This window comes from Falco punctatus (assembly GCF_963210335.1).
Source record: "Falco punctatus genome assembly, chromosome: 2".
In the NCBI taxonomy this organism is placed as follows: domain Eukaryota; kingdom Metazoa; phylum Chordata; class Aves; order Falconiformes; family Falconidae; genus Falco; species Falco punctatus.
In genome coordinates, this window is record NC_137581.1 from 62,486,364 (window position 1) to 62,503,551 (window position 17,188).

General features: G+C 37.2%; 1 protein-coding gene across 4 annotated transcripts in view; it reads left to right on the forward strand.

Annotated features, from left to right (window-relative positions):
• The window catches only part of MYO16 (myosin XVI), a 452,710-nt gene that overhangs the window by 176,444 nt on the left and 259,078 nt on the right, over positions 1-17,188 (forward strand). For all 4 annotated transcript variants that reach the window (XM_080377718.1, XM_080377716.1, XM_080377717.1 and 1 more), the window contains 2 exons: positions 2,015-2,085; positions 6,029-6,172. In XM_080377718.1, the coding sequence (XP_080233844.1) occupies positions 2,015-2,085; positions 6,029-6,172 (215 nt within the window). The remainder of the gene's footprint in view (positions 1-2,014; positions 2,086-6,028; positions 6,173-17,188) is intronic.

The window sequence follows — 17,188 nt, forward strand, 5'->3', positions numbered from 1 at the left end:
CATCTCCATATGTGGTCAGCAATTTAGGTATTAAAGGAAGGAACTTAGTTCTGAACCTTTATTTTTAATGGTCTCTCTCTAGATAAGGACAATTGTGTACTTTAGTATTGTATTTGTGGATCTGAGAGCAGAATGAAATACTTCGCTTTTTGTCATTCATCCTTTTTTCCCAAGGTTATGAAAATCTGCAAATATTTCTCCACCCTCACACTGCTTCAGTGCTTTTCATCTTGCTTGGCAGTTGTTGTACAACCCATTTATTCCATGTTACTTAATGTTCCACTTCTACTTTTGGCAGATGTGCTGGGGACAACAGTGACTTCTGGTAGTAGTTAACTTTAAAGGTGGCGTATGCCAGAACATAAAAGTCCTTTACAGTTAAGTGAATTAAATGAAGCAAAACCTTTGGTGAGGAGACATAGATACCATGGAACTATTCATGAAGTATGAATTTATACAATGGTTTGGGTTGATGTTTGATTTTCAAAGTTTAAAAAAGAGCAAAATATTGAATGGATTTGTATAACTTATATAAATATTTGTCCAATATACCAGTGAGTTTACTCTGTGTGAGGTATTTAGTAATGATGGCAACAAGTCTTTCACATTAATTTTACAGTCTTGCAACCGTTTAGCCAAATTCAGACTTTCTTAGGCTGAATTCTTCTAGGGTACCTGGTCAAAAGTCATTCAACACATTCAGAAAATAAAATAAAAAAATAATCAGAAATTGACAATATTTGAAAAGGACACTGATGCCTTTCAAATAGGTCAACCGGATGTTTGACTGTTGTAGGAAGTTAAAATGTATAGTGAAAGTGGAGTAGCAAGATATTCTAGAGAAAAAGAAAATACATACAAAAAATGCATGGATAAAAGGGAGATTGTGTACATAAGTCTCTTGAGAGATTCACTGAAGTTAGAAGAGCCTTGAGACAAATTTATGGCCCTCCTGTAGGACAGACACTGCAGTAGAACAGATTTCTGGGGTACTCAGAGCTTAAAATCCCTTTGCAGACCTTTGCACAACTCCTTCCTGGAATCTTAACTAGGAGTTAAAACAGGAATTTTCAGATGAGGAAGGCAGAACCAGCTGTGTTCCTTCCGACACAGGAAACATTATTGGCAGTTGTTCTCCTGGAGGGAGGCCTTTTAAAAGGGTTCTACATACCAGTTTGGTGAAGACAGGGTTGCAATGTAGATGTGGATTCCCCTGATAATGTCTGGCGTTATCACTGTACAATTCTGTTCCAGGAATGAAGACTGGTAGCATGAGTTAGTCAATGCTTTGATTCTGAGTAAAAAGGTTATAAAGGCAATCAAGATCATGGGGGGAAAGTGCTGAATTTTCACACTTGAGTGAGCACCAGTATGAAGGCTTGTGGTTTTGCTTGTGTTTATAAGCCTACTTTCATTTCAGAGGGGTTTGATACATGTAACAGGGAGTGGAGTTTGACTCCTAATACCACTTTAAGAATTGTGCTGCGTCAGTAATCTGACAATGCACTGGAAAGGTTAAATTGAGTGCAGATCCTTTAGCTTTAGTATGATGATTAATTTCAAGTGATATAAGTTATGAACACTAGTTTCAATTATTTACTGAAAAAGCCAACGAGTCTCATGGGAACTCTACAAAGTAAAATAAAACCAGTTGACTGTGATTTTGCTCACAAATGAACTAATCAGGTGACTGTGACCTTGAGACAGGGTCTTTCCTCCAGCTCTTCCCTCCCCGCTCCTAAGTACAGAACTGACATGCTCATTTCTTCGCTTGAGAAGTCCTTGGTACTGTTCATATTTAACATCATTAGCAAAGGTCCTTTGCTTCCAGGCTTAGCCATTAAAATAGATGAGATGGGAAACGCTGACATGATAGTTTTGCAAATGTTATCTGAGAGGTTTGCATATATTATTAAATCTCTTAATGAAGATGATGAAGAATCAGCCTATTAACAGCTCAGAATTAGGTATATTGCTGCATTAATTCTTGTTCCTCTTTTCTTTGATATTTCAGTGCTACGTCTATTGAAGGATGGTGCTGACCCTCATATGCTTGTTTCCTCAGGAGGCTCCTTGCTCCATCTGGTAAGAGTGATTGAAGATTAGTGTTAGTGACTGTGGATAAATATGGTGGGATACTGAGTAGCAGATTTGGCATATTAACAGAGAGAAAGGCTTAGCAATAATTTTTATCTACACTGCCCTCCACGGTGGTTGTGATTCCATCCAGCTATGCGTGTGTAATAAATGGTTGTTTTCACATTGCTTATGGAAGGATGGATCGTGTCACAGGTATGGTAACTAACAAAGCAGAATGAAGTTTTATTTATAAATTGTCTGTGGAGTAAGAAAGAACAAAGGAAATATTGCTTGATTCCAAAGGTAGAATTATATGGTTCAGAGATTCACAGGTCCTGTATGAAAAGCACTGTGATGTAACATTTTTCCTTTTGTTTTTGTGCATATTTTCTTGCACCAGTTTCCTACATGGGGATATTTAACACATCATCTGCATTTAGTTTATCATTGTTTGCATAACAATTTCGATTAAGTAATGGGAATATAAAAGGAAAACAGTTTGTATACAATGACCGAAGGAGAAGCAAGATGTAAGGGCATGTGGAGGAAAGATTGAGGCAGATAGAAGGGAAATAATTCAGAGGTAAAATGTTGACTTTGCTGAAGCCAATGGCAAAACTCATCATAAATTCCTAAGTCTTATGATGCTTTATTTTGGTCTGCGATGCTTCAGTTGCAGACATGCTTTCTATTTAATGTGAAATGATTTTAAGATATTTGGATCCAACTTTGTTGCACAGCGCTGCTAAAATAAATGTGATGTCTGAAATGTAAGGGTATAACAGATCTACTTAAAAGTCTGTTGACAGAGTGTTTAATTTTAGAACAGTTGGATTAAGTTTCTCATAGTATGTACACAAAGCAGAACAATTTCTTGACAAAAAAGGGATCCTATAATAGTTCTGTACTCTAGCACCCCTGCAACTGTGCTTTTGCAGGATGTAGTGTTTCCCTTATGTAATTAATCTGAATTTTCCATCTTCCATGGCCATGCTGCTTACCAAGGACTTTGGGAAATAAAGGTCTAGGTAAGGGGAGGGTGTATTAGTGAGTTGGAATAGAGAAGGTTTAAGTTCTCTTTTCTCTCCTCCAAGTATTTGCCTGCTGTAAAGGTGCTCAATCACTTTTAAAAGATGCAGCCCTTATGAAATGTTACCTTTGGGATTCCCAAAATTGAGGCATCCCAAATCTTATCCTGTGCTGAAAGCCCTAGAAGACAATCTTTATCTTCAGTGTGGCTAATGTGACATCTATATCACTGGCATTTTAAAATATAAGAAAGAAAAATCCATTTTTAGGGATTTTATATTGCTTTGTCTATTTCAGCTGATGCAGACTTTTTAACTGCAGATAAAATCTGCGGTTGAACTTTGCCTTTTTAGGTTTTGTGATCTTCTGCATCACACCCTAATTCACTGTCACAATCACTCTCTCTCCACTGGTGCCTGCTGCTTCACAGGCACACATATGCCTCCAAAGGCGGGAAAGCTTGCTACCATAAGAAATTTGCAATAGACAACTGTGTATAACATACTGCTTCAGTTTAGTCAGGGTTACTTGTAAGTACTCATAATTCATTTACAGGAAAACATGAGATAGTTTTGATTCCAATGACAATTGGATTTGACCCTTATTTGGGATCAGTACAGATAGGAAAGGAGAGTCATGATACAGGGAAAGAGATAAGCCAAGTTTATTTTCTTGCAAGAGCTGAAAATAATAATTTAGCATGCATCTTTATTGTATTTTTAAAGCCCACTCAGAGGCATTCTAAGTGCTAGTTTTACCACTATAATTCCATGTAAGCTGCTTTCTCCAAAAGGAGCCTAATCAGTGTTTATTCTTTCCAGTTGCAAAATAATTGTTTTTATTCCATAATGAATGAAATATATATATCTTTTCACATTTTACTTAAAATCTGATTCATTATATAATTAATTTTTCTTTCTCCATTTCTGTTAACTTCCAAAATATGTTTTTTCTAAAAAAAAATAAGATATCAAATGTGCCACTTCATAAATATTCTGTTGCTGTCTCTCTAGACAGTATCACAATGTGGTTGAATCTCAGGGAAGCTGTGGAAGCTTCAAAGATATTCAATGAACTCTCATTAGATTCCATGAGAGAAGTACAGAAGAAGAGTGCTTGCCTGAGTTCCCCATTCTGTGGGAAGCACATAGTGTCATATCAATTCATGCAGGCAGTCACCCAACCCACCCTAGTAACAAAATATATGAGTGCCAATTTTCTCCTGGAACTTTGACTGAGATTGCCCAATTGCTTCACAAAAAACATTAAACAAGAATCAAGGAGCAGTGGCAATTAAATTGCTGCTACAAATCTAGGCTGTTTTCAGGCTAGTAACTAATCACAAAAGGCTCTATATTATTAATACACAAAATAGCTCAGTGGCATCTGTCATTTGTTTTGTATGGAAGCTCTCTAGAAAATTTTTTGCTTAACAATGCCTTGAAAGTGTGATCAGTATAAGATTATGTTGGTCTGCATTATGAAATGTTTTATATCTGATTTGTTAAAATTTGAACATTGAACAGCTCAGTGTAAGTTATACTATTGCTACAATGAATAATACTGATGCAACAAACCAAAACTTCTGTTTCTAGAGCTGTCAGATAAGTTACAAGCTAAAGGAAATACATCAGAACTTCCTTTCTGTTCTATAAGTTAATGGTCAGTATGCTTAGAAATCATTTAAAGCAGGACTGCTTTTTAGCCTGATAGAGTTTAATTTTCATCTTCTCAGTTATCTGTATTTATGATCACAGTAGTACATGCAACTCCTACATTCAATTGGATATTTCAGCTATGTCGTGACTTTATAGCGGAATCCAGTTAAGCTCTTTTCCTTCTTCCCCTTTTCCTCCAGTGTCCTGGCTTCCATGTCAAATTAATACAGATAGCAAACTGGATGACATCGTGTGGTTCCATATGCAATAAAGACATAACAACATAATTACTTAACCATCTCTTGCAAATTATCTGCAGTTTTCACTATATTTGTCCTCTCAGTGTATATGTGTGCTTTCTGGGAGAGGGAGATATTATACAACTTTAAATATTGGAAGAGGCACAGATATTAAGGATTGTGTTCAAAGCATCTAAGTGTCTAATGCAGAAAATCAGGCTCCCTGTAACCTGTCTCCAATGGGGAAAGACAGAGGATCCTTCTTTAAAGAGTTACTGAGATTGTCTGTTAGGCCAGAGTTATGGTCTTGACTTAGGTACCCTGACTGTCTTTCAAAGTATTATACATAAGTGCATCCATAAAAAGTCACAGATATGACAGGGGAGTAAGCTCAAAACAATAGCTAAGCCAGTTTCTTCTTCTATGCCAAAATTAATGACTTCCATCCTCAAAGTATAGAAACACACACAAGTGTGCAACACCCCCTGCCCCTACCCCCAACACACCCTTAATATGCACAGTATTTATCTGTCAGAAAGACTTGAATAGGAATCAGTATAGTTAATGAATTGGAAGTAGGAGTGGGTATGGAGAGACATGATTATTGCTGTGAACTGCATCAAAAGTGGAAGTTCATGTGTATGTGGACATATGTACATGTGGGTGTACATATACTTAGATGCCACTACTCATGATCATTATGCACTGATGCCTGTGTACTGATTTGGAATGACAATATTGCACAGAAAGTAAGCTTCATCTTTACTGTAGATTTCAGGAGATTTCATATAGTGCTTTTTTTGCAGGGAATAAGGGATTCTGTGAGTCATGCACATGGAATTTGTAGTCTTCACAAAACTGTTTCTATAGCTTCATCAGCAGTTGGTCCATACAAACACAGCAGTTTAACTACAGTGAGTCATCTGCTCAATTTAAATGTTAAATGGAGCAAAAATTGTATGTAATAAGTTTAGTTGTACACTGAGTAAAACACCATCCCTAATCTGCTTTTCTTTCTTCTAGTGTGCCCGTTATGATAATGCATTTGCTGCAGAAATTCTAATTGACAGAGGTGTAAATGTAAATCATCAAGATGAGGATTTTTGGACATCAATGCATGTAGCCTGTGCCTGTGATAATCCTGATATTGTCCTGCTACTGCTACTAGTAAGTAAAGCATTCCAATGCACTGCATACTTGAAAAAGAAACAGAATGTAACACTGTAAGGTCTGAAACTACTGCATGAATGCAATATATTACTACTAATCATATCAGTGAAAACATATATTATGTGTGTGTGTTTCTTGGCATTATTTTAATGCTCAGGATTTTTAGAAGGCATTTTTAGGCCTTCAGTGAGAATAGAATATAAATGTCAATGTCAACTATCTTTTACCTCTTCCCTGTGGTCAGGAGCTTGTATCTAAAAAGCACTCAGTCCCAAAATGGATATGTGGAAAATTTCTTTTCTCTTCTTCTTGGCACTTTCTGTTTTAAAACTGTTTCAACTTTCTGGTTGAGTTTGCAGTCAATGTTTTTTATATATATACATATATATATATAGCAAGTATTCACTAAATTGCTCTGTATTCATTAAGAAGTGTTTTTGGACAAGGTTAAAATGAGACCAATTTAATATTTATCTAAACAACTTTGACTTTTTGGAATAGCGTTTACCTAATATAGTAATAGATATGGCATTTGGCCTTTGTAGAGAACAAAGCTTTTGTAGAGCTTTGTTCATGTTGTGCCTCCATTCTTAGGATCACAGCCTCTACTTTTACACCATTATATTAATGCAGTTCTTTCTTCCAGTTCATTTTATATTGCTCTTTAGAACAGTAGTTCAGAAAGAGTTCCTAATCTGACTTGCGGTTTTCTAATACAGTTGTACAATTTTAAAATTTCTGGTTTAATATGTCATTGCAAGTAGATCAGCATTTCTTATAGCTGATATTATATTATAGCTTATATTATTACAATATAGCTTATATTAAGTATAGCATAGTTATAATGGTATTTCAATGTTACAGGTAAAATAAGGTAAAAAAATTTTTAAAGACTGTATACTTGATAATTACTTTAATGAAATCACTTTCAGAGATTGTCTAGTCCAATCCCCCTGCTGAGATCAGAGCCAGTGTTGTGGTTTAACCTCATCTGGCAACCAAGCACCACACAGCCACTTGCTCACTGCCCCTCACCCAGAGGGATGGGGGAGAGAATCAGAACAGTAAAAGTGAGAAAACTTGTGGGTTGAGATAAATACAGTTTAATAAGTAAAGCAAAAACTGCACAGGCAAGCAAAGCAAAACACCACTTCCCACTGGCAGGCAGCTGTTCAGCCATCCCCATGAAAGCCGGACTCCATCACATGTAATGGTTTCTTGGGAAGATAAACACCGTAATGTTGGATGTCCCCCCCTTCCTTCTTCTTCCCCCAGTTTATATACTCAGCATGATGTCATATGGTGTGGAATACCTCTTTTGCTAGTTCAGGGCAGCTGCCCTGGCTGTGACCCCTCCCAATGTCCCGTGCCCCTCCAGCCCTTCTGCTGGCAGGGCCCAAGGAACTGAAAAATCCTTGAGCCAGTATGAATATTACCCAGCAACAACTGAAAACATCAGTGTCCTATCAAACATTGTTCTCACATCAGAGCCGAGCCACAGCACTGTACTAGCTACTAAGAAGAAAACTAACTCTATCCCAGCTGAAACCAGGACAGCTACAGCAGCTTATCCAGCACCATGAAAGTCCACAAACTTGCTGGGCAACCTGCCCAGAAAATAAAGTTTTCCTGTATTTCAGTTTGTGGCTATTTTCTTTTGTACTTTTACTGAGCACCACTGAGAAGATTCTTGCTCCATCTTCTTTACTTCCCCTGTTGGGTATTTACACACATTGGTAAGACCCACCTAAGCCTTCTCTTCCTTCTCAAGGCTGAAGAGTCCCAGTTCACTCAACCTCTCCTTGTATGACAGATGTTCCAGTCCCTTCATCATCTTTGGATCCCCCTTGCAGAACTCACTGCATTATCACTCATGATCATCTGGTGGGGAAATATCTGTCTCTGCTTGAATGTAATAGCTGGGAACACTGTTCTGGATCTGTAGATCTACACTAGGTCAGAGGCTTTTAACCAGTGTGATACTGATAAGAGCCCTCTTGGGCTTTTGAGAACTTGAGTCCAAATGTCTCCTCTTCTAGAGAAAAGTCAGATCAATGTCTGTCTTCTCCCGGAAGTGTATTTCACTAGACTGTTAGATTTCACAATGAACTTACTTTCTTAGGAATGCTCTGGTGCCTAATTGCTAATGCTAAAGCATAATCAGCAGATTAAATAGCATCCACAGAGATTAATGTGGTAGTTTACACCTTAGAACTACTGTTTCAGGCATTCTTGGTTACATGTGAGCTTTTTCTGAAATACACAGATGTTCTTCCTTCTAGCACATATAGTTCATGTTATAGAAAACAGGATAAAAATATCTGATACTAAATTGGAAAATAAATTAAAAATAAAATTTATATTCAGTTCAGAATTAGCGATACCTTTCTTCTCTGCATCTCAGTTCTAAATTCCCAAGTTTCAACCTTTATTTGAAATCAGAACAGGTAACTGTTGAAGGTTTCCCTGTATAGACTTCAGTTCCATCACACCAAATAAGGAAGAATTTCTGAATGGAGAGATTCTTCCCCAAAAATGTTGTGTCCCTCCTAAATGTGTGTTGTGCTTTTGAATTACTATGACAACTGTAATGAAACAAAGGTTTTCTCAGTTGTTTTGTGGTGTTTGGTGGGGCTTTTTGGTTTTGTTTTTTGTTTTGTTTTTTTTTTTTTTTTAATTACTTATGACTCATTGCATTTAGAATTTAATACATCAGAACTATCATGTTGACTTCATGGAATAGATGAGTGTGCTGTATTCAGTTAGAGTGGCACCACAAGCAAATGGTTTTCAGTAGTAGAGGGGATAATCTTATCTGCAGCATAGGGAGTTGCAGTAGTATGATTTTGAGTTAATGACTATGCTAGCTAGAATATAATGCCATGTAGCTGAAAGTACTGTGGCTACTGTCTGACCTTCTGTAGATGGCATGGGCTTCACCAAAACCTGTTTTTGGGACCTGGAATTTCTTTCACTCTGTCCTGTGGTTACTTCTTCCAATCTGTAATTTTGGTTTTAACATTGATCTGTACCAGATCTTCTTTGGTAATCTCTTAGGATTCTGCTGGACTCTGAGGTTATGCCTGCTCTAGAAAACCAAAAAGAGGTGTCCAGGTGTCTTCCTGGGTGCTGGACAGCAATAATCTGTACTAGCAAACTGTTAGAATATCCTCTGGCTTGTTTTTGGCATGTGCCATCTAGATTCCTTCCAGACAATTCACCAGCACGGTTTTGAAGCTGGAAAGTCCCAGGCACCAGGTTTTGAGGCTGGCAAGTCCCAGGTACCAGTTTGTATTCAGCTGTTACATTGTACAGGCTAAGAGACTTTACTGGACTAAACAAGCTCTCTTCCATGCTAGCTGGCTTCAGCACCCAGATTTTTCCCAGCTCCATTTGATTTAGTAGTAGAGATACAGCCTTTGTCATGCTTGGAATGTTGTTTCCTCATCTTTTCTATTACAATTATAATTAGGTCCAGTAAATGTACAATGCAATGTGTATAAGTCTGATTGACTGTTCTTAGTGCTTAAAATAATACTGCTTACCTAACCACCATCATCAGATACATTTGATAGGAGTATTCCCTTCTAAACATTGTCACTACTCTTGGCAAATAAAGGATAAAATTTCCAGAAGGTGATAATTTATCTCTTGTATTACCTCGATCTGTTCAATCTATATACTTTTGAAGCCTGTGTATCCTTTAGATTCTGTGTGTACTCCTAAAATGATACACAAATTAGAACAGAGAAGCTTATCTATAAAGACCCTTGTATTGTGGGAAACTTATGTAGGGAATTTTCAGAAGTACTGAATGCTGTACTGTTGTTGACATTAACAGGAGCAGCTGGGGTTATACAGGGCTCCTCTAAAATTTTCCCTGCCTGTTTTTGCAAGAAGCCCAATCTAATAAAAACTCATTAAGTATTTCTAGCCAGGGTTATATCCAAAATACTTTTTCAGCCCCCATCATTGAATGTTGTTTGATTTAGTCCCTTCTTATGACAAGCTGTTTTTTCTGAAGATTCTAAGTATCTTCTGATAACTTGGGATAAGTAGGTCATCTCATATATTAAAGTTTCAGTAAGCAGGGGTATATTCATGTGGATTTTTGCAGGTAGTATTTGAATTGTCTATACTATTTGCAATAAATTATGATAAATTTTCCCACATTTTAGGTGGTCAGCACTTTTAAAGACAGAATTTCCTTGACTACTTAAATAATCACTTCATGCTCTTTCTTCTGGAGTGGGAATAATAAATAAGTGTGTTGTGGCAGAGAAAAGGAAATGTTCTTAGGAAAGCAATAGTTTTTGAACCATGACATTAATGCTATCTTTAATAACATTTGACAAAGTGAAGATGGAAATTGAGTTTGGCGGGAAGTATTTTTTCACAACTCTGAACTGTCTTTGTGTGAGCATTTGATATTAGGAATTACTTTGCCTTCAGGTTAGAGTGTTTCATGGGCCGTGTCTAATGTGTAGCATGAGCCTGGATAATGCTAATGTGAGCTGCAGGCAGCTTCTATTATGCTGCAGTTTTTGACTGGAAGAGAAAATAACACTTCATGTACTGTTATGAATTGCTTTTAGATAAATATTTCTTCTGGATTTCTTTTTTCAACATAGACAATGCTGTATTATCTGTTTTAAAGATGTGAGCTAAAAGGTAACAGCATTGTCCTTTAATTGAGAATTGTGCAAATTCTGATTCCTGGAAAACTCTCGTAGAGGCCAGTGGAGGTTTCCTCAGTGAGGACTTAAAAATGTTTCCTGAAGGGAAAATTTAAAAAAAAAAAAAAAAAAAAAAAAGGAATATAAGGCTATTAATGAAGACTTAATTAAGCATGCCCAGTTTCTGATGTTATCCCACTTTTGATGGCCTTCATCTTTCTCTGGCTGAAAGAAGATAGTGACTTGCCATTCATCAGTTTAGCTGTGGTAACTCATTATTTCTGTTCTCTGGTAGATAGCAAAGACCAAAGCTGAAATGTTTTTCACTGAGAGCTAACAGGGACTGTAGCTGTTTGTAAAGTGATAATCTGCTATTGTGTCCTGTTGGAAGACTATTGGAATTGTAGGCACTGTTTTTGGAACAAATGCAGAATGAAATGCTTGAAGCTATTTCTTTCCATCTCAGAATATTACCCAAAGCGCTATAGCTTTCCAGGAACGTAGATAAGTCTTCTCCATTTTGTAGCCATCAGCAGGGGGTAGGGCATTGGGCAGTACAGCCAGGAAATACATCCTATGGCTGCTAAGCAGTCAGCCAATGAAGAACTTTCCCCCGAGGCAGCAGCTAGAACATGAAGAAATGTAGAGATCAAAAGTAATCCATACAGGTCTGGTTGCCATATATGCAAATGAGGTGGTAAGTCATTAGCTGACTGCATCAGTGTTGGGCACTTTCCCCTTGGGATAGGGTACAACATATGTAGATGTTGTATGAAGGAGGCTCCTGTAGCAGGTTGAAGAGAGTGCTGAAGTGCCTTTCATTTAAGAGCAAAGATGCATAGGCTTGTATACACTTACACCCAAATGAAATCCTCAATAGAGTATGAAAAGCAATCAGTTTTATTAGAAATATCTGCTCTGTCTTGCCTCATCGCCTTTTGAAGGCTCAGGACCAGGGAGGCTGACAGCAAGTGTGGTCTGATTGGGGTGTGTTTCTTTTCCATCAGTCCTGGACACATTGCAACACTGTATTTTACATTAATTTCCTGTACTTATTTTTATATTGAATTGAAACACTAGCTAAGATTTGTAACTTAATATCCAATGTGCTCTGTTCCATTGAAAATACTACCCCAGTTACAGAATGTCCAAGCACCTGTATGTGGATACTGCTCATGGTTTGGTAGCTGCAGAAGTGTTTAGTCCACTCTGTATCACTTTAAATGACTGTAGCTTTAAACTGGTACCCATTGCTTGTAGTCCAGTTTTTCCTCCACAATAGATGCTTTATAGCTTCACATGCTTTTAATTGATATGTAAGAGTGGTTAACTTTCACTTGGGACTATTTCAAACCACCATCTGATATAGTAACATTGATACTGTTGCAGTTGAGTAAATTAACCTTAGCTACTCAGACAGTAGGGTATATAGGTAAAAATACCGTTTTGTAGAACCTTGCTTTTTCTTTTTCTCTTCATTTTTCTTCAGTCTGACAGTATTATTTGTTATCATAAATTCTCTGCTCTAAAAATCAGTGCTAGTGCTAGACCATTAAAAAGGCAAAGGAGGTCAAGCTGTTTAGCTGCCCCACCTCTTCTCCTCTGTTCCTCCACACCAAAGCATTTGAAAATTAAATGGAGAAAATAGTTTTCTCTGTTTTTGAAACATGGTGTTTAAGTACTTATTAAAAGGTTCACAATCATATTGAGCTCCTGTGTTTAGTTCCTTTTCTCAGAATAACTGTGAGTGTTTTATGAACTACAGGTTTCTTTATGACTTGCTGTTACACTTTAATTTCAGAGCATGTCACAGGTAATTCATCATTGAGCTGTACTGTTGGGCTCACACATAACAAGTTGATAGTTACAAGTTTTCTTTTTTAATTTATCATTGGTTTTGTTGTGGAGGATGGTTCTTTTCGCTCCTCCCCATTCTCAAATAGTTATGGAATGTTTTGCTGTTGACTGACCTAAGGTTGAGAGCAGCAGAGAAAAAGAAAGCAGGAGAGAATGCATTTTGATAGTGTAATTCACTTTATCATCTTCAGGAGGCACCTTTTACTGGGCAACATGAATGTAATGTTTTCACCAGCTGCAATGTCGATCTTGTCAAATGAAACTAAGAAGGCAGAGACAGTGTTCTAGTGTTTGTACAGCACTTTGCACGGTGGAGATTTATTCTTTCAACGACCTGAAGGCGTTACTGTAATAAACATGGCAGTTAATTAACTGGAATGGCAGAGAGCAGTACTACATTCTCAGGATTTTTTTCATGTAGATAACGGAAAATTGGGGAGTAGAAAGACATTCTTAATACATTCTTTTTACTCACTAGGAAAACCAAATGTAACTACTGTCTGCCAACCAATTAAATGTGTTCCATCATGTGCTTTTTGGAACCTAGAACTGAAGCTCGAAATGCAATTCTGGCATAGAAGGCTAAAAGTACAATTGTTAAAAAAAAAATAGAGGCTGAATTTTTTTCCCTCTCTCTTCTTTTTAAGAACCTGTATCTGTGCTCAGCAGTGTGCAAAAGGGGACTTATGCTTGAATCTTTCATTAGATTTACAGTTACAAACAGTAGATGAGTGGTGTTAGAGTATTTGAACAGTGTAACACTATCCACTGTATGTGTAATCCAAATTTGCTGATCCACCTCTTTATGCCATGAGAATGAACCATATGACATGACACTCATGGAACGTTAAAAATCACATAGGAGGAATATAGAGAACACTGGATACTTTCCATAAGACTGAAATATTTGTCCTTCAAAGGGAAGACCTTAATATATTATTACTTAGTATTTCCTCAGTTCCAAGGATAACTTTTACAGAAATGATAACATCACAGTACAGATCTCTCTTCTATTTCATAGAGACAGATGGGGACGGGGACGGGGTGGGAGGAGCTTAGTAAAGGAAATTTTTTTTGCCTAACATTAAAAGGCCACCTCTAATGTTTCTATGATTTTTGAGTTAGTTTTAGAAGTGTTGGACCCAATTAATTTATTTGAATTCATGAGTGTCAACTTTTTGGACTGAAATTGAAAACAGTATTTCATTTATGCTGTATTTTGTAACTAAGCTGACTGGATGTAATTTTAGAACCTATCAAATAACTACATGGCCAACTTCTTACTGAGAACTAGACCACACTTACAAGAATTCTTGGTAGAAGACAGTGAAAAAGTATCACAAAACACTGCATAAACATTTTAGCCAAAATGTTCATGATGTTAAAATGTGAAGTATGATCAAGTCCTGTGCTGACATTCCAGCTTGGGACTTGAATTCCATTTTTTCTTATAAGCCACATAGCTATCTCTTTATCAGCTGTGTCTGTTCCTGTTCTGTCTTTTTGTAACCTGGCCTGTTGCTTAAAGTGTAGGTCTGTGGTATACTCATTCAAGCTCTTGTGATTGCTAGGATGCCTGTGTTATCTAGAAACTTCTGTCTTCCTTTGCCCTAATTTTCTTGGGGTCTTAAATTGTTGCCAGAGACATTGAGAAGGATTTTGGTGCAAAGATGGTGTTCCTAGGAGGTGCTGGGTCTTCTAGGTCAGCATGACAAAACCAGAGTATGTGGAATGTGGAGCTTACTAGGGAAGAGATGGGATGAAAGGCAGATTTCACAGTCTCCACAAGAAGCCAAGGTACTAGAAAAGTACTGTTTAAGGTTCTGCAAGGGTATATAGTGGTTTCTGCTTCCTCAGCTTCTGCTTGATGCCTGTGCATTACAGGCCATGTGGTGGAGAATCTGGTGAAGTTGTGCATTGGTTGTGTGGGTGGAGGCAGTTTTTATCACACTACTAACTGGTTGCTAAGCACAAATCTCATTTATATGGGAGCAGTACAGCTGTGTCTGTATTCTTGTGACCTCCAAAGGTATGTGAGGTTGTCTTGGAAGGACAGAGATTCTTAATACTTGCCTGTGCTTGTCCTCATCTTAGTGTGATAAGAAATAAATTACATTTGTAAATTGTCAATTTTATTTCTAAATCTTCTCATTCATCAGAGTACTGAAGAGCTGTTTAGATTTTCAGTGCAAATCAAACAATCAGTAGAATTGAGCTGTTATGGGAATTTAGCTTTCTTTGTATTGAAACAATGATTCTATGAAAATGCTGCATAAAGGAAAGAATACAGAAGAAATTGCAGAGAATATGCCATTAAATACAATATGATTTTGCAAGTTCAAATTTGGCCATCTCAACATTTCCACTCTCTTACAAAATACAGAGTAAAGGAAGTGCTATGTAACATTTCATAGCTCTCATCCAAAAGCTCAGCAACTAAAGTGTGGTGCTAGTCTGTTGGTGATGGCAGAACATTATCCTCAGATTTTTTTCTGAGTATGCTTGAAAGTCATCTGTCCTGGTGCCATGAAGTGCCCTAATGCCATTCAGGTCATGAAGTCTGGCAGGATTTTATTTTTGTGTGAGGTTTTTGGAAACATTTATATAAAAACCTTCCACCAGCACTGCTGTATTTTGTCTAACAGGATAAAACCTGAGTGTATTCAATGATCCAAATTTGATTTCAGTACTAGTATTAGTTGAATGTTTTAGATGTGACTGTTTTTTCACTTATGGAATCTGTTAGTTATTTCATCCTTTCCTGGTTGAGTCTCAACTTTTTGACAGATTTTTTTAATATTTTCTAAGGGATGCCTACTTTTCCAGAATCAGGTATAGTTTTACTGGAAAAAATTATAGGAACAGGTTTACTGATGGGAGTGGAAAGGAAGTCTTATGGGGATGTAAGTCTCTTTTCCCCTTCCCCATATGCTTGGTGTGGCATGTATCTGAAGTCATGTAATCACACAGCAGTGGCATAGTTATTTTGCCCTTGTTCTTCGCAACTGCATCAACCTATATTAGCAAGCAGAGATGAATGATCAAAATGTCATTATCTTTAAAATTTAATCAAAGATTTTTATCTTTCATAGTTTCAGGAAAATTTAAAGCAGAATAAGCAATTGCTTCCTCAAATAAAGTAATTCTGCCCTCCTGCTCACTTTTGCTCAATATGACTTCTTCCTCTTTTGAGTTAATATAAGAGGAAACAGTAAAGGGGAAAGAATGAAGAGCAGTTAGAGGTCAGGAGGGGACAGCGGGTAATTTTTTTTAAAGTATAAAGGAACCTGTGGCCTAAAATAAAAATATTTCTTCTCTCCTTCTAGAGGCAGCTATCAATATCTGGTAGTTGTAAGAAACTTTAAATCAAAGCTTTTTCTGTGAAAGCTGTGGGTATCTATTTGAATTCACTCGCAGTTTGCAGAGGCTGGTGGATGTGCGATGAGTGTAAGAGGGACATTACAGAAAGTATGTACTACTGGCTTACAGCCTTTCGTCATCGCTGACTAAGCTAAGATAGAACTAATCTAGGTGAAGGTTATTAATAAGTTGCCGAACACCAGATGGCGACACTCAGTGGAGAATTGAGAAATACTAGTCTTTAACACTGGGGAAAAAGGATGACGCCAACTAGTGATGCCGCACCAAAGGTGGTCCAAGAAGAGTTAAGCCTAGCTGGGTACAGCAGCTTTGGAAAGCATTTTCTCTTTGAGAAGTATCATGAGAGTAATGAGGTAGCCTAGTAAAGAAATAAGGGTAATATGAAGAGAAAAGAAAAAGCATCAGAAACTTCAATTGACAGATGAAATAACCGGTGAAATAGAGTCTGCAGGTCACAGCACAAAGAATGCTAAATCATGGAATGCATTAAAGTGTGTTTACACAGGAAGTAGTCACAGAAAGTAAAACCTGTCTTCAGACATAAGACTGATTTTGTCTGACGAGCCTGTAAATACTTACTGAATGGCTGGAAATCACTGAGAACTCTGTGGACAACCATGAATCTTTCTGGCCAAAACCTTGCAAAGTACTGCTTGCTAGCAGAAACATGAACTGCAGGAACTGGCCAAGAGTAACACTACTCTATGTTAATTTCAGATTGTATAGAATATAGCATATTTACAAGAAGAAGATAGAACTTAAAAGATATACCTTATTAAAAAGGGGGAAAGAGAACATAAACAACAGTCAAGAGATTTAGTTGCCGGTAAAACTTAGTAAGTAAAAATAAGAGATTGTTAGCCTAGACTACGAGCTGGGGCCCTGGCTATTCTTTAATATATTTCACAGGTGGGAACAAGGAATCAGTCTAAGAAGAGACAAGGTTTATAGCAAAAAAACCTGTGTACACACACACCTTCAGGTGGTGGCAGAAAGTACCTGGATTTTGATTTTGGAAAACATGGGGGGAGACTTATACCAGTGCTAGTAACCAGCAGATTTGTGTAATTTGAAGTCTTTAGTATCAGAACATTTCCAG